This window comes from Barbatula barbatula (genome assembly GCF_947034865.1).
Source record: "Barbatula barbatula genome assembly, chromosome: 14".
Lineage (NCBI taxonomy): Eukaryota > Metazoa > Chordata > Actinopteri > Cypriniformes > Nemacheilidae > Barbatula > Barbatula barbatula.
The window spans coordinates 21,657,237-21,678,811 of record NC_136777.1 but is presented as its reverse complement, the minus strand read 5'-3'; the positions used below and the strand labels follow the sequence as shown (position 1 = coordinate 21,678,811).

Below are 21,575 nucleotides of genomic sequence, written 5' to 3'. Positions count from 1 at the left end.
AAAAAGACTCTTATTTATAACATTCATGAGGCATTGCACCAGAAACATCATATTATGGCAAAATATTGGAATGAGCCAAATGACCCTATTTGTTGCAGCCAATATTGCTTTCTAACTCATTATTTATTGACTATGTCTATAAATATTAATGCAAAAATTATATGTCTTTCGATGATTGCTAGCAGGTTGTTTCAGTTTATCCATTCTGTGTCTAATGATATATTTCAATAAAGTAATAATGGAAATATTGAGCAGGACACTTTTAAAGCTTTTGCTACAGTACAAGTCTTGCTGCTTTTTTCCAAACACGAAGGTACCATCTACATATTGACAGTAGATGTTTCATCTCAACATCTGCTAAAGGGGAGTGTGTTTTAAAAAACCTCATTGAAATATACCTCATATCAATTGTATGCATTTATGGACAATCATTTACGGGTTTATTTTCAAAAACTTTCAAATAAAGCCTCATATTATAAATATGTTGATAGGTCAAGTAATGCACTTTTCTACAGTATTTCTTTAGCAGCTATCATTTCTTATTTAGAAAAAAGATTATCTTTAAACGTGTGAAAACACTGAACGAGAGACCCTCTGAGAGAAATAAATAAATAAGAAACGATCGGTCCTCTCTCCTAACCCGCCTCATCCCATCTCATGCATGGCTGCCAGTGATGGTCTACTGGGTGTCAGCTTTTATTGGCACAATACAAAGCGAAGTGCCAAGGTCCGCTGCCTCGATCCCCCAGCAGATTCGGCCTCTGGAATAAAAGCTTGCAAAATGTCTCGTATGAGCACAGAGACACAGCAATGCTGGGCTGGAAGGAGGAAGTGCAGTGGAGAGGGGAGGGACCGCGCGCAGAGTTCCATAGTGCTGCCGCGCTACTGAGAACTTCTGCACATGGAGCGGCGGGGGACAGCTGGAAGAGCTTCATACTACAAACTCAAGGAATAGCAGGTACATTCATGCTCAGTGTTTTCCAAGTGACAGAAATGATACAGTTGACGGGTTTAAAAGTTTGTAGAGGTACAGGATTGTTCTCCGTGAAAGTGACGAGAACAGGCGTAATGGAAATTTGGTCCTGCAGCAGGTGCAAGAGCGCCGCTTCAATCCTCTCAGGCGCGCGCTCGCTTGAATGCCGAAATGCGCGCTTACTCTTCATTAAATCGTTTACTTTTTGGTAAAGTCTTCGTTGTATTTTATTAAGGTTGAAATGTATCTATTTTAATTTATAGATATTTAGTTCATTACCTTTTCCTGTTTTCCACATGGAAAAAAGTTTCCCGACGTCCCAAACATGGAACCGGGTGGAATTTTTTCCCAGTGATTTCACGAATAACGAAGGTTAAACATATATAATATTTTGTTCACTTTATCCCGTGAAGATTTTGTGTAAATACAATTTTAGCACTTACTTTCACAATCGTTTTTCGATAGGCACCTGTTGCTCAACATGACAATCACTTTTATCCTTTTTGAACATTCATTTGCCCAAAATCTATTAGAATTGAATAAGTCCGTTTTATATTCATTTATTCTCACAGATGTATACAAATCTACATAGACATTTAAGCCTATCCTTAATCCATAAATGAAATTTTTTATATGTATTTATTTTATAAACTGTTTAAGTTTGACTTATTTAAGTAAGTAAACTGACTTACACAAATTCAAGTTTCTATTTTAAAGGCTTTTTTGTTCATTTTTCCGTGAGTGACGGATGCGCAAGGCGAGCTTCTCCTTTGCTTGTTTGGTTTCATTTACACTCGTTCCTGTGCTCACGGTGCAAGGCATATGGGGCAACAGATGAGAAGTTGTATGAACCGATTGTGTAAAAATACCGCGAGCAAGAGCCATGAAAACACTTCTCATATTTATTTGATAGAATACATTGATCGTTATTACTAGGTGCTATACAGAAACAATGTTGCTTCAAACGAAAACAATAATTGCATTTGTAGGCAATCCATTTGAAAAGAATCACATTTAGTTATATTTAATTACAGATCATTACTTGCGTGTTGAATACACTTTTGTAATTTTGTGTCTTCAACTTAGAACCGCTAAACGTGCACCTGCATTTTTACTGGGTATTGGTTGTGTGCTATTTCCAGAGAATAATACAGTCTGGAATAATTCTCTCCATACAATTTGTGCCGTGCATATGGTGAAACATATTGTACACTTTAGTGTGCCATATTAAAATATGCGCAGAGAAAGAGAGAAATATGAAGAGTATAATATAATTACATTCAATGTCAGTGCAGTGAAGTGTGGCCAGTGTAAATTAAGTGAAGTGAGCTTCTTTATTTCTGTGAAAGCCCCAGATCCTGCACATCATCTTTCACATATAGCAATCACTCCATCTTACACCCTCAAATGTTAGGAAATTCTAACTGATGTTCAATGGATGTCCTATTTTTAAAAATTTGCAAAGAAAGCTAAAAATGTATAATATTATATATATATATATATATATATATATATGATACAAACTATGTATAAAGTTCCAACTTTACACAAACTCTTCTAATTAGAAACAATTCTTGTCACAGCGTGTAACTGCTAAAACAATATTATGTTATTTTATTTATTCAATTAAATTATTCCATAAGATTATTATTAAGATTATTTAAAAGAGGTAAGGTTTTGGTTATTATTTGTAATTTTGATTATACGTTCTTTAAGTTTATCACTACAGACAGCTGTTAAACAAAATGAGATTAATAAAATAAGTTACATATTTAGTTTGTATGTTAAGTTACTTTGTGATGGTAAACATAACATATAATGTGTATAGGTGTGTACATGGAGTATAAAGAATTCTGCACATGCCCCCAAGAAAAAATATTATATTTGTCTCATGTAAGAATACATTTTCATTGAAATAAAAGAATCACACGAATAAAGAACAATAAAAATGACAAATCATTCAATGATTTTATTATATAAAAAAAACTTAGAAGACAACATTTATAAATATTATTGTTTAAAGGTAACATGTCTCAAAATGCTTTCTCAAATAATAAATATTACAATATTTAGAGAGTAAATAGGGCTTATGTAAATCTTTTTAAAAAATACAGGGTTTTTCATACTTTTAGAAAACTGCTCTTTTCATGCAAAAGCAAAAACTCCATCGGCACAAGAAGAATGTTTCTTGACTCATTGCAATTACATTTATGTTAACATCTCTGAGTCAAATGATGAAACTACACTTGCTGCAAGTAGTTCTTTAGTCAAGTCATACTCACCTATGAATGGCTCTGAATGCAGCGATGGCATTTTGTCTGTTTAACGGTTTTGCAGCACTCAGTCTCCACCCATCTCTGAAACCTTTTCATACTCTTTACACTCCCTTTCTTTCCTGTCGCACACACACAAACACTAATGGTGTTTAAAACCCACAGAGCTCTTCCTGCCGCTAAGATAATATGCTTGACTATGCTAATCTTTTGCTCTTACTATGACCAATGTCCTCTCATCTCACGAATACTGAGGTTTGAAGCAAAGTACAAAATGATAGTTCGAGACAAAGCTAAACTAAACTAAACTAAACTAAACTAAACTAAACTAAACTAAACTAAACTAAACTAAACTAAACTAAACTAAACTAAACTAAACTAAACTAAACTAAACCTTAAGCCCCCAGGAGATCATCAAGAGGCGTTTATGCATATTTTATATATGGAATTATGAAAAAACTCCTTCAGATTCATCATTGATGACTATTTATGCTTTGTCTTTCTCGTCTTTATACGCACCATTACTATTTCCCCACTCACATCTGCCCAGAAAAGGGGCGCAGGGGAATACCTCTACCCACTAAACACACAAGTCGCTTTTCAGCGCCAACACATGTGAAAAATGTTCACAAAGACAGGAGATTCAAAATTGATATTTTTTGTGTAATGTGCATAAGCAGTCAGAAACAGTTAATGAAAGCATCGTATACTGTACAGCATGATACATTTTTAATTTAAACTAAATTCTTAATCATATTACCCCCCCGAAATATATAAATTAATACATGTTATAAATAAAATATAAACGTTTAGATAAAAGTGGAAAAATTACATGCCATTCCGTCTCTATGTCTCTCTCTCAAAGGGGCCAGTTGAAGCACTGTATACTGTCGATGTCCCATTTTATATAATAAAATAAGACCCTGTATTAAGCAACATCTTTAATGATTTAACAAACTGAACAATATGAAATGTATTTGAATACCTAACATATTTGTTTAATAACAAATGAACAAACGGTTCAATATATAGATATGACACAGAATATGAACACAAAATCTTAAAGAACCTAAATACACTTAATGCCCAACCCACATTCGTTTAAGCACTCGTGACCATTTCACACAAAGAAACACAGTCACACACACAGACTCATGCACACATCTTACGTCGGACACAATGAGCTCTCACCAGGGTTTTAGGTGTACGAACCGGTCTTCCGAGGAGCTAAACCCCATGATGACCGGGACGTTGCGACAGACGGTAGGCCGATGGTTTCCCACTATTTGTTCCAAATGTGTGGAGCCATCTGTCAATTAAAACAGGAAGGCCCACGTTCTCCCTGGTGCTCTCTTCAGCTTGCTCGGCTATTTTCAGGACCCCCTTCTCCCTGTGTGGCTGGCCGGCCGGGCGCGGGGCCCTAGCGAGAATGTCTTGAAGTGGCAGCAAGGCCGAGACTGTTGTGCCCATCTGCTGCGGACCCAAGTGACCGCTTCATTATTAATGGGGCCACGAGCGCTGGTGACTTCTCAGATATGCAGGCCTGGCCTGAGGAAGTGCTCACCGCGAACTATCTGAGTGCAAAAAAAACTCATCATGGCCCTCAGCATCACACTTCTTCTTTCCTCCATTTTCATCTCGTCCTACTCACTCTCTTTTACTCACTCTTTTATTTCCCCCTAAGCTTTCCTTTATTTCGTGTTCATTTCCTGTTTCAGACAAACCTTTGATAACTTCCTGTAATTTAAAAATGTTTCATTCCGTTACCTGCGCCTCTCTGTTTTGCTCTTCTTTACATCTCACTCCTTATTTCTGTCACATCCGTGTGTTTGTGTGTGCGCGTGTTAAGAGGAACCAGAGAGATGTAAAAAGAGTTAGGCTGCGGGGTTCACCCATGCATGCTCAGTAAATTAGAATGAACACGGGCACCAATCAGCTGCCTATGCCAAACACCCGCATCCTCCATGACCCGGGGCCATCTAATTTTCTGCTTAATTTTGCGGCAGTCAGTTTGCATTTTTGGATGATTATGTGCTAGGAAATTAACAATAAATAACAAATGTGGTCTGAAAGCCTGCTCCTTTTGAGACCGCCCAACCCATCCTGTTTCACCGTGCTGTCTCAAATGCGTTCTCTCCAATGGCCCCGTCTGTCAGAAAGGTAATGAAAATGTCTGTAGTTCTTTGTGATGTAATGTGGAAGACAGTGGTGTATGCGGGTGGAATCGGGCTGTTCTTGCCGGGGTGATGGAGATACACAAAGAAAGGCCATTTTCCTTTAATCACCTACCACCTCTGCTCTGGTGGGCTATATGTGAGGCAGCATGTGTGCTGATGACTCTCTCTCTCTCTCTCTCTCTCTCTCTCTCTTTCTCTCTTTCTCTCGCTTTTGATCCTATTAGAATACCTGCACAGGATGGAAACCGAGGAGGCACAGGAAATGTCCCAGATAGCAGGTACAAACTGCACCTTACACACTCAAAGCCACAGTAAAACAAAGACCACCGTTATTTGACGGTTCAATGATGGGCTACATGAAAACTGCAAAGGTCTGTTTGATCAGACTAATGTTAAAGCTTCAATGAAGTAGTATTTCTGTGTTATAATGTAGCCAGGTTTCCACTCTGGTTTTATGCACATTTTGAAGGTTCGTAACAGAAATGAGCCACAGAAGAGGTGCAGATTCTGCAATCAATGCTGGCCTACAGGGTATATGAAGAGACAACCAATGCAGTACGCAGGGTTTTAGGAAAACAGATGTCCAAAAACTATTTTGACTTCCTTGATCTACAGAATATACATCCATTTTAAGACTTTTAGAGTGCAAATTAGATAACAATAGCTAACGTACAACCATGTCTGTATTTTCACGATTATCAGCATCAGTAAAAAAGTCATGGTCAATATTTTTACACAAATATTATACAATTATGTTTCATGAATAAGTATTTGGGTTTGAAATGACATAAAGGTAAATAACAGTGTTAACAGAATGTCCAGTTGTGAGAGAACTTTTCCTTAAATTATTTTATTAATAACATAGACATCCAATTACAAAAGTTGCAGATACTTGGGGTTTTCATTTAAAACAGGTAACACTTAAAGAATATAGAAACAGAATTTAAGAATGATAATTTGTTTAGTTATGCATTTGAAATATTTGCAAAAATAGCCGTTTTAACCACAACTTTAACACACCACGAGTAAGCCATGCGCTTTAGCATGAACTAGTGAAGGTCTAGTAATGTTTTTGTCTTGTCACACTGAAATTACCTGAAACGTGATAATGCTTTCAGCGTTTTGTAGTTTACATCAGGGGTTCCCAAATTAGGGGTCGGGACCCCCCGGGGGGTCGCAAGGCCTTGAGGGTGGGAAGGCATGATGATTTCAAGAAATATTTGTTTTACTATTAGGAATAGTGTTTTTTATCATTTAGTGTAACAAAAGATAAAAATAGTAGTCTTTTTTGTCGCAAGCCAATACATTTGGGAACCCCTGGTTTACATGACTGGATTAAACATTCGGTCATTTACCATGTTGACGCGGGTCAAGCGAGCCCACAGTAAACGACACCACGTACGTGCAAACTCCCGAGAGCTGTGGAAAGAGGAAGAAAGTGACGCAGCCAGCGTTTTGCAGGCGTTTTAAGACGCGACATTTGAACTACGCCTGACATTTCTAGGATAAAACATTCAGCTACTGTACTTACATTGCCCTCTTTCACAGTTAAACTGACATCGAGCTGGGCTTCTGTCAAAGGCAACACTCGCCTTCTTTCATTTGATTGGACAGCAATGCTCGGCTTCCTCCATTTGATTCCCAATTGGCTGAGTTAGATCAGTCATAGGTGTTTTCTATTGGCAGCAGTTCATTTAGTTTGTCCTGTTATTCCATCTTTAAAGAGATAGTTCATCCAAAAGTAACAAAAATTGTGTCATCATTTAATCACTCTCTTGTCATTTCAATCTTGTTGGACATTATTTCTTCTGCAGAAAAAAAAGAAGATATTTCAAAGAATGTTGGAAACTGAAACACGGAGCAGCCCACTGACTAGCATTGGTTTGTGTCCATACTGTAGAAATGAATGGGTACTGCCATTGTTTGGTTACCAACATTCTTCAAAATATCTTATTTTGTGATCTGCAGAAAAAAGAAAGTAATTCGTTTGAAATGAGGCTGATTAAATGTACAACCTTTCAGTCTATAGACTACATTTTTAATTATTGTCCCTTGAACAAAATTTGACGTCACAACCTATTGCAACTAAAGCAAGACATATTTCACAGAACTTCCACAATACTTAAATTCCTTGAATTGCCCCTTTTTCAGTACAAGCACTTTTGTAGGAAAATTGAAACCTGGAAAAGGGAAGACACTTTGACACTCTGCAGTGATACGGTCAGCATTTGTGCGCCATCTGCAATTCCAAAACTAAATAAAGTTTTGAAACTTTCACAAGGGCTCCGGATTTATAACATTTGCTGGAATGTGTCAATGCTGGGTCACAGGCTGAGTATTGCTTGTTTGCTTGTTTTTCTCAGTAAAGGATGTAATTTCTGTTTCATAGTATCACCAGAAGTAATTGCAAAAATTACCATTTTCAAACTGGTTCCCCAAACAAGTTTGCAAATTCGATTTGATTTTGGTCTTCCATTGTTGGACAAACAGTTGAACCAATGTGCGCTGACTGCCTGCATTTTGAAATGGAACAGTAAAAGTCATGTTTCCAATAAAAAATGTTCATGTCAGATTTAAAACCGAATGGAGTAAGGATGTTTCAACAGCATTTGTGGTGTATGTGGATACCCGGCAGGCTTGTGTCTGTATTGGTAACTTCTCTACTCTCTGTTCAGGAAGGGACAGCCCTACTGCCAATGAGGGGGGAGATGACCAAGATGAAGCCATGCCAATTCCTGAGGACCTGTCAGCTAGCACAGGCCTCCAAAACAACCGCACAGAAAAACCGCTGGGTGAGTCAGAGAAGCCAAAGCTGGGACACAACCACACAACTACCTCATTACAACTACCCACCGCAGTTAGATGCAATGCTCTGTCTTTAACTGCAGCCCACTCGTATACGCTCGGCCTGACACACAAAACTTTAAAATGCTTACTCCTGTTAATAAACCGCTTCGAGATCACAGTTGATAACGTAGCTTGTGATGCACGCTGCATACTTTGTAATAGGACGGTGCTCTTTCCTTTTCCTATGGGCACTTGTAGAGAAAAGGTACAAAAAGAAAATAAGAAAATGCCATAAATTGGGTTTTTTCTCTCTAGATAAATTAAAAGTTAATGTCTAGAGAGTTTCTGAATATTGCTGGAGATGCAGACATATGTAGAAGAATCTAAAATAGGCCTACTGATACATGGCATGTTCATTGACTCAGTCCACACATGAGCAGTTGTTCCATGAATCACTCTTTAACCCACTCACCTGAAAAAATATTTTACGGAAAGAATGACCCAAAATACAAAACATATACCTTCAAATTACGAACCAGCACATTTTCTATATTTAATCATGCAACTTTCCATTGAAAATGAAAGGGTTTACTTACAGAAACTTTAAATTAGCTACTCTGTCAGTAGAGCTACTCCGACAGTGTTAGACGTGTGAATACAAAGTGGGTTAACTAGAAGCAAAAAAGGGTGGGAATAAATTTGGCTAACCAGAAGTTAACAGATGGCCTCTTTTAAATCTTGATGTATTTTAGTTTGGAATTTTCCCTTCCAGAAGTTCCAGATTAACTTGGACTTGTGACACGGTCCCATTGAAGCTACTGCGAGAAAGAGAGAGAGATGTAGAGGAAATTGAAATAGGCAAGAGTTTCCTAAGAAGAACTCAAGTTTCAACACTCACTCGGGGAGATAAAATGTTCAGGAGCAACACAAGATAGTCGCAATATCTCAACAGATGCAAGCACGCTCTCTCCCTCATAAAATACAGACATATGTGCACAAGACTGCACCTGCACCGTACGCCATACTTTCACTTCAACTGCCAAGACATGCACACCCACCCGTATTCAAATGCATCTCAATGTCATGCTTCATCAAAAAATTGTGACTGTGTTCAAAATAGCACTTTCAGATCTTTATTTTTTGATGTGACAGTCAGGTATCTAAAACTGGAGTCTTGATAGCACGCTACCTATAACCAGGGATTATTATAGAGACGAGAGGGTCTGTAATTCTTCCAATTGGAGAACCCGCAACGGCTAACAAAACCCATTGACATCCATTCCAAAAACTAGCATCCGGTCACCTGCGTTCCGCTGAAGCCAGGGTGTTAGCATTAGCCGTTATGCTTTTTTGACTAAGGTTTGCAGGCGTTCCTTCGCTATGACACGTTACTAGTCATGCATCAGACTGGATTTGCATCCTCAGACCAACAACACTACGGTCTTTTATCTGAAATTCATGGATGCGATAAATTATAGACCGTTTCATCGGACGTGCATGCGCCAGACACCCAGTTAACTTCCGGGTTGTGTATTTCACTTACTTTTCGTAAATATTAATTTATATTATTAATTTACTGTTAAATATTGTATTAAATAAATGACTTGTTGTTCGGTCGCATTTAAACAAACCGTATCGTGCATTGACATCTAGCGGTTGAGCATGGTATCTTTGTCAAGATTCAAAATACTGGAGAGGCAAGTTTAGCCAAGTAACGGTTCTTTTCCGTTTCTTTTGATTGTTATCAGAAACAATCTACAGGCTTTTGTTTGTGAATGTGTACCGACAGATCAGTTGGGATAACAAAAGTGCTCATGCGGTTTATATTGTTAAGGTGAAGCCATCTAGAGCAAACAAAAGAACCACTTCAAAGCTGTTAATGAAGTCACGAGTCAAAAGTTGCATCGATAAAGTGATGACAAAACCGAGCGTGTACTGTTTCTTTTTATGTGATTTCTAAAAATCCAAAAATCATTTAGTTGATCATCTTTTTTATAGCCAGAAAATATTTTTTTGAGGAACCAGGAACTGCATTTTTAACTTGTGCACTAGTGGAGAGTGCGTGCTTATGTCTGGCTGTAGTTGTCCCTGTAGATGATATCAGGCAGTGTGAGAGAGGATGTGAGTGTTATATCTTCACACTGCATCACTGCTTCTCTGATTAAGGCTGAAGTGTATCAAGAGAAAGTTGCAGCTATCTGTGCAGAGCTGAGGCGTAATGCAACATCACACGCTTGACTACGAACTTTAGGAAGACAAACACACACTCTCCTTGATTATATTCATATTTGAAGAAATACACGTTGTGCTCTTTTGTCGTTAAAATATAGATATAGAGTCTATTAAATTAAGATCTGTGTGCAGTACTAAATGAAAAGATTTGTTGCTCAAATGATTTACTGGCTATTCCAGTCACAATACAAGAGGGGTGTCACAATATACCATCAGAGTTGAAAATAAATGTGATTTTTACAGCCATGATTGCCAATATTGTGACAAATATGATAATAATGTAAATAATTCAGCAACCATTTCAAATTGTGCCTTAGGAGCCATAACAGTTACAAACGCTTGTGATTCATTGGCCAAGAAAGAGAGAAAACACAAAATACATTTAATTAAAGATGAGTTTGGATAACAGCCTTACTAACAAAAATGTCAATAGATATTGTGATAATATCGTTACCAAGAATTATTTTGGACACAAATTTTATTTATGAAAAACATCTGATATTGTGACAGCCCTAAATGTCAACAGGTTTAGTGTTAATGTGAATTGATGTTTGCAACATATCTTTTCTGTAATGCAACATATTTCTAAATGATTATCTAGTGAGAAACATTGTAGGATGGAAATCAACTAAAGGGTGAGAATTCCATGCAAGATTGGAGGTAAAAAATTGCTTAAAATATTTTGGAAACACTTTACAATAAGGTTCTATTTGTTAACAGTTAGTCAATGCTAACTTGAACTAACAATGAACAATACTTCTAGAGCATTTGTTCATCTTAGTTCATGTTAATTTAGGCGTTTAAGACATTATTCAAATCAAACCTTGTCACTGTGAACATAAATTAATGCATCATGAACTTACATGAATACAGTAAATGTATTGACCTAAGGGATTAACTGCTGTTAGTTCATGTTAGTTAATGCATTTAATGTTAACAAATACTTTAATAAAAAAACTTTTTGTAAAGTGTTGGTTAAGGGATGTCCAAAATTAACTTGTTTTAGAGGAACGCTATTGAAGAAACGTGCAACATAAATAATTCTCCTTAAGACTCTAGATGTACATTAAATAAAGTAAACTAGACTAAACTAAACTAGTTTCAACTTTAAATGCTGGTAAACTGTTGTCTTTAGAAGTGTGTGCTCTTTGGCTTAACTGTTAAATGTTTTTATAGCATTGCATGTCAAACTACACTCTCCAGTGAAGTCAAGTGACAGTTTTTATGGTGCAGGGGTCATGTAATTCCTCTTTTTGTATGTAAGAGGGAGAGGGCCTGGCCTCAAACCTGCTGCTTATCAGAGGCCAACATCTAATTTCTCTTACAAGTTCCTAATAATGTAAAAATGATGAAAAAAGGCTTTACTTTACATGTGCATGCATGCTCAAACATATATACTGAAACACACGTTGCAGAGGTGTGGTTAACATGCATATAGTCCTGGAGCTTTGAATAAGCGATGCAGTTATTTTCAGCACCTTGACTGGAACATTGCCTTAAACAAACTGTACTAACCGAGCTTTTTAAACAGTGCCATGGTAAAATATCTCAAAGGTTATCCTAAATACACTCTTATAAAAAGGTGCTTCAAAAGGTTTTTTGTTGCCATCGAAGAACCTTGTGTTCCATAAAGAAACTTAAACATCTGAAGAACCTTTCTGTTTCATAAAATGGTTCTTTGTGACGAAAAAAGATTCTTCGGATTATATAAATGAAGAAAGAGATTGTTCTTTAAAGAACCTTTGACTGAATGGTACTTTGGGGATCCAATTTTTTTTCTCTATGGCATTGCTGTACAGAACATTTTAGGCACCTTTATTTTTAAGAGGTTATGAAAAACCCTCACATTTGAATACATTCTGAGGCATTAGATTTCCCTATTAAGTCATTCTGTTCTATGTATGGCTCTTTTGTTTGTCCTTGAATGTGGTTTGGACGCTTGCTTCCCAAAATGGGTAAATTAGGATGTGTGACAAATGTTATACAAAGTAAAAGCTCCTCTTCCCATCCCCGGTTTAGTCATAACTTCCCCAAAAGATCCATGAGAGACCATATCATGACAAGAAGCCTGCAGTAGTTCCCTCTGCCAAACCCAGGTCACATCTCACTGGTTAAATCATCATATTATAAGCAGAAAGGTTGTCAGTGGATCTGTGTGAGGGGAAGAGAAACATCCTAATAAGGGAGTGGATGGGAGATTGCTTTCCTGTATTGACTTTATGTTTTACACAATGAGCGTCTATTAAGTGCTGTAATTCATTCAGCCATCGAGACAGACTTCCATTTCAACTACTGTTAAAAGCCTCATGTTCTCAGCATTATATACTAAATGGAGACAGGTGATTGGAAATGAGGGCTTGAAAAGTACCATGTGTGGTGACAATTGAAAATCAAAGATCATTTGCAAGCAGAATCCTTTTTTACATTCTGACATACATATGAAGAGTTTGGTTCCAAAACTAGTTGTTTTTTACTATGTTATTATATTATCGTGTTTTTATGTTTTTTATTGTGTTCGTTAGCTGTATTCTTTTAGTTATTATGGCTTAAATAAAAAGAAACCAACTGCAGTTTGATTGATATTAATTGGAATGGACAATAAAAAACCACGATTTTTAAATTATCTCGTTTTGAAACCAAACTCTTCATTTTAACCCCAAAATAAACATTTAGTCATAATTCATACACTTTCCTTCTGTAAAACACAAAAGAAGATATTTTAGGAAACTTCCCAGTGGTTTTGTGTTCATACAAAGCAAGTCAATGGGGAACAAAGTTGTTTTGGTTTGTGTTCTACAAAAGCAAGAAAGTCATACAGATTTGGAATGATGTGATGGTGAATAAAAGAAGAAAGAATTGTAATTTTTTTGCTGAACTATCCTTTTAAGAAAGTAAATAGAGTTAGGTCTCAGATCCAAGCAAATAGATCAAATAGTTTACCACTTTACAGAGAAACTTTAATCCCGTTTTTAGTCTTCTGTTAGTTTCAATGAGAGTTTTTTCTTATAACTACTTTTCTCCGCCTACAACGATTGGTTTGGCCTTTATTTTTTAGTCACTGGTGATGATTTTTGTACACTTTTTCATTTGATGATAAAGCTACTTCAGATTTCAGAAACACGGTAACAAGAATTCTACTCATGCCTATTAACCGGAAGACGGAGAGCAGTTGTGCCACGGGTACTGTCCAGACCAATCATGTGCTTCAGCTGCTGGTCCCTGTAGTCTGAACTCAGAGAAGAAAAACTGTTTCACTTGTTGTGCTTAACAATTCCCTATCTGTTCTTCCCTTTCTGTAACTTCTCCATAACTCTTGTCCTTTTTTTCGGTTGGGCCGGCTCGGGTGCTAACGCTTCCCCTTTTCCCCTCAGATTCCCATATTTCATTATTTCGACCTCTTCCTCTTAACTCTGTGCAAACAGAGGCTAGAGCATGAGGAAATCAGCCTGGCACCACAACATGCTGCTAACCACAGGTCCTTGAGCTCAAACCGTCCGAAAAAAGAGACTAAACGGGCTTGATGCCTTTCTTGCTCAACAACTGTCTATACAATAATCTAAGCCCAGACAATCTGAACAATTACGAAACACACATAAACATGTTTGTTTTTCATTATTTTTAATTCGTACATTGTCTTTTTTGCATGCTTCTGTTGACATGTATGTGAGTGTGTGTACGTGTTTACCACGGTTTGTTGGTCTGGTTTACACCGCTGAGAGTCCTCAGTTTCACAGCACTTCCTGTCTCTCTGTTTCCTGTTTATCAGTCATTTGTTTCAGAGAAGTGTGATGGTGAATGAGATGGTGATTGGAGTTTAGATTTCCTTATTTGTGAGCTGGCAGCCGAGACGATGATGACTAGATTATTATAGAATAATCATTCAGAAGTGTTGAGACAGAACGCATTTACTTCCAAGGCGCCACTTTGTAAATATTCTACAAATATGTTGGTTTGTTATATTAAGAATAAACTCTTAAAAGTAGAGGTGCCACAGAAGGTTCTCCACACAGATGCCATCGAAGAACCATTATTGGTTCCCCAAATAACCATTCAGTCAAAGGTTACAAAAATAACCATTATTTTGTTTTATTTTTAATTTAAAAAAAAATATTTTTTGTTAAATAGAGAGATTTTGTGGATGTTAAAGATTTTTTAAGGAACCATACAAACAAAATCATTCTTCTATAGCATCTTTTAGCATCTATTATTTGTATGTATCACTTATATTATAGATCAGTTTTTTTGTTTTTGTAAATTCGATATTGAGGACATTCAAGATTAAAGTTTACAAATACCTTCTAAATTATTTTCTAAATATAACCCATAACACAGTTAAAGGGATAGTTCACCCCAAAATAAAGATTCTGTCATCATTTCTTCACTCTTGTACTTGTGGAAAACAAAAGATATGTTGAGAAATGTTTCAGTGGTTTTGTGTTCATACAATGGAAGTCAATTGAGGCCGAAGTTGTTTGGTTGACGTTCTTCGGAATATCTTTTTTTGTGTCCTGATGGAAGAAAAAAGAAAGTCATACAGGTTTTGAAGGTGAATAATTGAATAAGGGTAAAAAAATTGTGAACTATTACTTTAAATGATTGTAATATTTGCATATTTAGCTGTGAGTGCATACTTATTTAGTCCTTCATCACCTCTTTTATGTACACTGTGAAGGCAATGCATTACACCATTTGTCGACTCACACAGCCGACAGTAAGCGAGACGCGCATGACAACGACAAAGCCATTCTGACGCCGCATTTCATTTATGCAGAACACAACACTAACACTGTTCTTTAACAATCTATGCTATAGCAAACACAGCAATGTGTCACAAATGCAGTAAATGGTCTCTTATGTCAAGTGGATGTTTCAGAAATGTGTTTTATCTGTAGTGCATAGTGCTAACACTAAGGTCATGGCTTTGATTCGCAAATTACTATAATGCATAAGCTTGAATGTACAGTAAGCGTCTGCGAACTGAATACATGTTTAAGGTGATGAGCAGAAGAAAACTAGTTGTTCTGCAGGTGCACTGTGAGACAGCTGCTAGTTACAGAGTCAGACGAAGTATAACCACCCAGCCTGGAGCTTAACTTACCGGCCCACTACCCTCTTTTCCAGCCTGCAATATAAAAGTTGAGGCTCGGAGTGACGAGGAGAACGGGCTGGCCTGTGAGATGAATGGAGAGGAAGAGGAATGTGCAGCCGAGGACTTGCGCGTGCTCGATGCTTCGGGGGCCAAAGTGAACGGCTCTCACACGGGCCCTGACAGCAAGCCGCCCACCTACCCCATGGCCGGGGGCATCCGCCTCCCCAACGGGAAGCTGAAGTGCGATATCTGTGGGATAGTTTGCATTGGGCCCAATGTGTTGATGGTGCACAAGCGAAGTCACACGGGTAAGCACACATGCCATCTACTCTCCAATCCTTATATGCTATCACGCATGGCTAGAGTAAAGCTAGAGAGCTCACAGGGTGCAGGGCTGGGTAGGTTGAAGCTGGATGTGTCGACCATCCTTTTCTTTAGCAGAAGGCAGAACAAGCAAGCTGTGTATAAGTTTTGTATGGTACGACTTGAGAGGTTAGAAATGTATGTTGATGACGGATAAAACAGCACACAGTACTTTCACATGTTGTTGCAATGCGGTTTTAGAACACTAGACTACGCTGCAAAAGTTGATTGTTAATTGTAACGTATATAGTTTGATGATAGTCTTTGATTAAAAAAGAAGGTTCAGAAGAGGACAGAAAATCACATTTGTTTATGACAGATATGAAGACAAAGCAACAACAAACCAAGAAGAGTCTACCTCTCCTTCAGTATTAGTTATTTTCTCTATTTCTCAAATTGATATTCCACCGTAATGAACCCAAAACCAGTGGGTGAGAACATTTCTCAAAAAGGCATTTACCTTCTGCACTTGACGAACTAATGAAACTCAAAACGGAAGAAAGCAACAGCGGGCTGATGTAAATGCAGAAAAGGACGTACATTAAAGATATAATGAAGTGCTCCCTATTTAAATACAAATATTCGCAGGAGGTATCGTGCTCCTGAAATGCCTTTTTAATGAGTTTCTCTTTCCGTCTTTTTGCTGCTTCACTGGTGACTGTTATTTCATAGGGCTTTTGAAGAGAGCGCCGTATTAATAGCATGCGTGGAGAATGCCACAACATTCGGAGGAGCTGGATATTGGTTTATTCCAGGGGCGCTGATCAGGAAGACTGGCTCTCAAACACAAAGTGTTTCCTTCACTTTATTTAAATGAGGTCTGCATTTGCATTGTGATGGGCCGCTCTTATTTTAGAGCTGAAGAAGAGGAAAAAATGAGATTTTCAGATCAAATTGACCCAGGCAGTGGTGCATTACGAAACTGGCAGGCGCAGTCTGAAAGCCTCTTGTTCGATCAGGGCCCCAGTCGGCGCGAGCGAAGCGGAGAGCGCCGCTCACGTGCGAGATTCTGCCCGCGTGTTTGATTGAGCTTTGGCGCGAGGCGTTGCGTTGTTGAGGATGTAATAGCGCGCCGGAGTCGTGTAGGACAGTGACCCTGCATTCACAGAGTAATAGCGCTACAGAAGCGCATGCTTTGCTTCCATAGGGGCGATATGGTGGTGTCTTAGGCAATCAACACGTACATGGCCATATGTAGTTGACGTTCAGAGTTCCAATGAAATACTGTTTGATAGAAGTACAGGTGTTTATAGGCAGTTAAAGTTGTAGAACAGTGAGTCATTGTCCCCTTACATTTGCTTGTAAATGCAAGTTTCTTTTATAGCCTACACTAATATATACTTTCTTTCTTTCTTTCTTTCTCAATATCACTAATTCTAAAGTCAGTATTGTATGTCTAATATGATTCAATAAAAATGTATATCAGTATCCTAATGGGGTTTCTAACCACAGGTATAGTTATTCACATTTATAGGAACAGTTCACCCAAAAATTTGAATTCTGTCATCATTTACTCACCCCTGAGTTGTTCTATATCTGTATAACAGTTTGGTTGAACACAGAGAAAGATATTTGGAAGAATGCTTGTAACCAAATAGTTCTTGACCACCATTAACTGCCATAGTAGGAAAAATGACCAAGGTAGTCAAATGTTCCACAGAACGGTTTCAAAATATCTTCATTTGTGTTCAACAGAACAAATAATCTTTTCCTACCATGGTCGCCAAGAACTGTTTGGTTACAAGCATTTTGCGAAATATCTTTCTCGTTCATCAGAACGAAGACATGTATACAGATTTGGCACAACTTGAGGGTGAGTAAATCAGGACACTGTTTTCTTTTTGGGGGAACTGTTCGTTAAATACAGTTTGACAACCAAGTGTTCAAAAAGTTTCGCCTGTTTTAAACAGCATCTAATCATTTATCATTGTAAGCCAACAAACATCTATTAGAGACAATTTAGTAAATGTAAAGTTTTTTTTTGGAGGGGCACTTTATTTAACTCAAACCTCCCCCAAAATAAGTATTTAGGCCTACTGAAAGACTACTGTAAAGTAAAGAAAAATGTCATTGCATAGTACTGCTCAAACAAATATTTTTGTTCTTGATCCAGTTCAAGCATGTAAGTTATGTTATTTTTATTTCTTCCAGGTGAGAGGCCATTCCAGTGTAACCAGTGTGGTGCCTCATTCACTCAAAAGGGTAACCTGCTCCGACACATCAAACTGCACTCTGGCGAGAAACCCTTCAAATGCCACCTGTGTAACTATGCCTGTCGCCGTAGAGACGCTCTCACTGGTCACCTGCGCACTCACTCAGGTAACGCATGGTCTTGTCAAAAAACCTGAGATTATTCAGATGTGACGTACTGTGTGTGATTTATATGTTTCATAAACATGCATGTGTTTCTTCACTACCCGAAACTTCCTATTATTGATTATTAAATTAAGAAAATAATCGTTACACTATTTATGTGTCATATCTGTGTAAAAAACAATTATTGGAATTTATTGTATATTAACTGAGCACATTTTGTTTACCTTTTGAACTGACAGTCGGAAAGCCCCATAAGTGTGCGTATTGCGGGCGCAGCTACAAGCAGCGGAGCTCTCTGGAAGAACATAAAGAGAGATGTCACAATTACCTGCAGTGCATGGGCCTCCAGAATAGCATTTATACAGGTCTGTACATGACAGGGTGCAAAAATTCCTCACGTACATTTACACTCAATCTATTACAAGTTATCATACCAAATACTATGGAAATGTGGCTTGTGACCCATTGTTTATCTGTCATGGTTGTCAAGAATTGTTTGGATTATGCTTTATTTTAATTGATTTTATTGGTACCTTACAAAACACACAATCCACAATTGCTGCAAATTGAGGTCAATAGTGGAAGTACAACTACCCTCAAACAACATTCTGATATTCTTTTGTGGTGACGCTGCATATACACTGCCATGCAGGTTTTCAGAAAAACTGTAACCAAAACCTCACAGACACACGACTTATAGGCTTTTTAGTAGTTTGGGAAAAAACAGAACTAGCTTAAGTCAGTGGAATAGAAAACTCTGTAGTCTGTGCCAAAACATGACTAGAGGCTCATCTGAAATGTGAAAAGTCCATTTAACACTACTAAAGAATCTTTTCATCAGACGAGTTCAGGTTAGCGATGGGCATTTGAATCTTATACGTGGTCTCTTTGTCTTGCTTTCCATAGTGAAGGAAGAGAACAGCCAGAATGAGCAGAGGGAGGACATGCCTGCGTCTGAGAGAGCCATGGTGCTAGACAGGATAGCAAACAATGTAGCAAAGCGTAAGAGTTCTATGCCACAGAGGTTTGTGGGTAAGAGTTAAAGTTTGTTTTCTTTTTTGACGCGGTTATTAGTACAAGCATACTTTGTAAAAAGATAGGGAACATTCTTAAACACATTCATTTTAAGGCACAGAAAGTTGCCAGGGCTTAAAAAAGTTAAATCAAGGTTGGCATCAATATCTTAACCCACGGATGGGTAAATTATGGAAATTTTCTAGGTTTACTTAACCCAACAGTGTGTCCGTATTATACCCAGCCATGACTCGAAACGTATATATATATATATATATATATATATATATATATATATATATAAAGAAAGATCCATTGCTGTTAATTTCTCATTTTACACATGCAGACCGCAGATCAGTAAAACCCTTTGCTGTTGTCTCTTTCGTACCACAGGAGAGAACCGTTTATCAGAGCTTTCATTTGAGGGTGGCTCAGGAGAGCTCATGCAGCCTCACGTGATTGATCAGGCCATCAACAGCGCTATCAGCTACCTTGGAGCAGAGTCCTTGCGACCTCTGGTTCAGACCTCGCCTGGATCCTCCGACATAGTTGTTAGCCCCATCTACAATCTCCACAAGACACAATCCGTCGAAGGCAACGGTGTGTCAGCTAAGGATAGCGCCGCGGAGCACCTCCTTCTGCTCTCCAAGTCCAAGTCGGCTTCCGTGGAGAAGGACGGCTCCCCCAGCCACAGTGGCCAGGATTCCACTGATACAGAGAGCAACAACGAAGAGCGGGCTGCCGGGGCTGCAGCTGCAGGCGGTCTCATCTACCTGACCAATCACATGCGTAACGGAGGCTTGCCCATGGTCAAGGAGGAGCAGCAGCGGCATTTCGAGGCCCTGCGCGCCGCAGGTATGGAGCTGAGTTTGGCGTCGTCGGAGGGATTTAAGGTGTTGACCGGAGAGGGAGAAGAGGTGAGGGCGTACCGCTGCGTCCATTGCAGGGTATTGTTCCTGGACCACGTCATGTACACCATCCACATGGGTTGCCATGGTTTCCGAGACCCCTTCGAGTGCAACCTGTGCGGATACCGTAGTCAGGACCGTTACGAGTTCTCTTCGCACATCACGCGTGGAGAGCATCGCTTCTGAGTCGCTCCACCTACATAACACTTACACATGGTCTTCCAGAATTCCAAAATTTTCCGTCCCAGCACTGTACACATGTTTGTAATTTGTTTCAGAAATTTCTCTTCACATTGGTTGATTTGAACATATGTATATACATTATATATTTCATTGTTTTGTCTATTTTTCTACAATGGTGTGAGTTTTTTTTGATTGGTCACAGGCTAAATATTATATGTGTACCTACTGTAAGTTAAAATAGAAATTAAGTATTTCAAATGCAACAGTCACAAGTAATAAGAAATGAAAATGTTTTAGCTGGCCTGAACTTATAGAAAATAACAGTAATGCTAAAAATAACAATACATTGTACCTTATATCCTTACTGTACAGTATTGTGATCCAGTAGTGATTCATTTCTGTTTCCCTATTCTGTTTTTTTAACTGTTTTATAAAAGCCATTATTTTTCTCATCTGGATTTTAAATATAAATATTTTTATATTATCTAAGCAGTGTAAACAAGTGCATATTGTTTTATAATTTATTTACAGTGAAATTATAGTTGTTCATTTTGTTTACATTTTAAAATGCTCCCATTTGTCAAGTTTTATATGAACCAGACATATAACAGAACATATTTGTACCTTTGTGCTTTAGATGTCTTAATGCTCTTTTTAGGCTCGAGTTTTATTTAACAGTACAGTATTTCAGCATTTGTCTCGTACACCAACATCCCAGAATATGTATGCCTGCAAACTATGAATAAAGGATATTTTACAGTTGTTCAACCTCTGCTAATGTTTTGAGTCAATTTAGTTAGAACACATTAAATACAGATGCATATCTAATTATTAACCATTAAATAATGCAGAAGAGAAAAGGCTTGGGTTCATTAAACAGATGTCATGCATTTGGATCATTTGACGTAGTCTTTAATGTAATTATATCTATATTAATTTCTATAATAATTCATTTAAGTATGACCATTGCAGAATATAACAAACAAAATCATTAAATAAAAGAATGCATTTATATTGCACTTCAGTATTAGTAAAAAGTGTCCGTCAGTTGACACATCGTCACCTTGGAATAATAAGGTTCTGTCTGACAATTTTGTTAGAATTAGTAACATATTTATATTCTGTGACAATTTATTTACAGTGTGGTGTTTTTGTATATTCTGTATATTTATCACTTTTTTTTTAAAACTAACAAGTTTTATCTATAAAGTCAAGTGAAATGCAAAAACTTTTAAGCTTAGGGTTATTTCTAAACTGATC

General features: G+C 37.7%; 1 protein-coding gene across 1 annotated transcript; it reads left to right on the top strand.

The window, feature by feature from the left end:
• Positions 1-661: 661 nt before the first annotated feature.
• Positions 662-21,088, top strand: ikzf1 (IKAROS family zinc finger 1 (Ikaros); the record flags this gene model as incomplete). The annotated part of the gene is given in 9 exon segments (XM_079472490.1): positions 662-740; positions 743-958; positions 5,648-5,701; positions 8,099-8,215; positions 15,564-15,839; positions 18,046-18,213; positions 18,450-18,575; positions 19,117-19,242; positions 19,618-21,088. Coding segments are annotated over 9 exon segments (1,863 nt in total). The 3' UTR covers positions 20,319-21,088.
• Between the last annotated feature and the right edge of the window lie 487 nt (positions 21,089-21,575).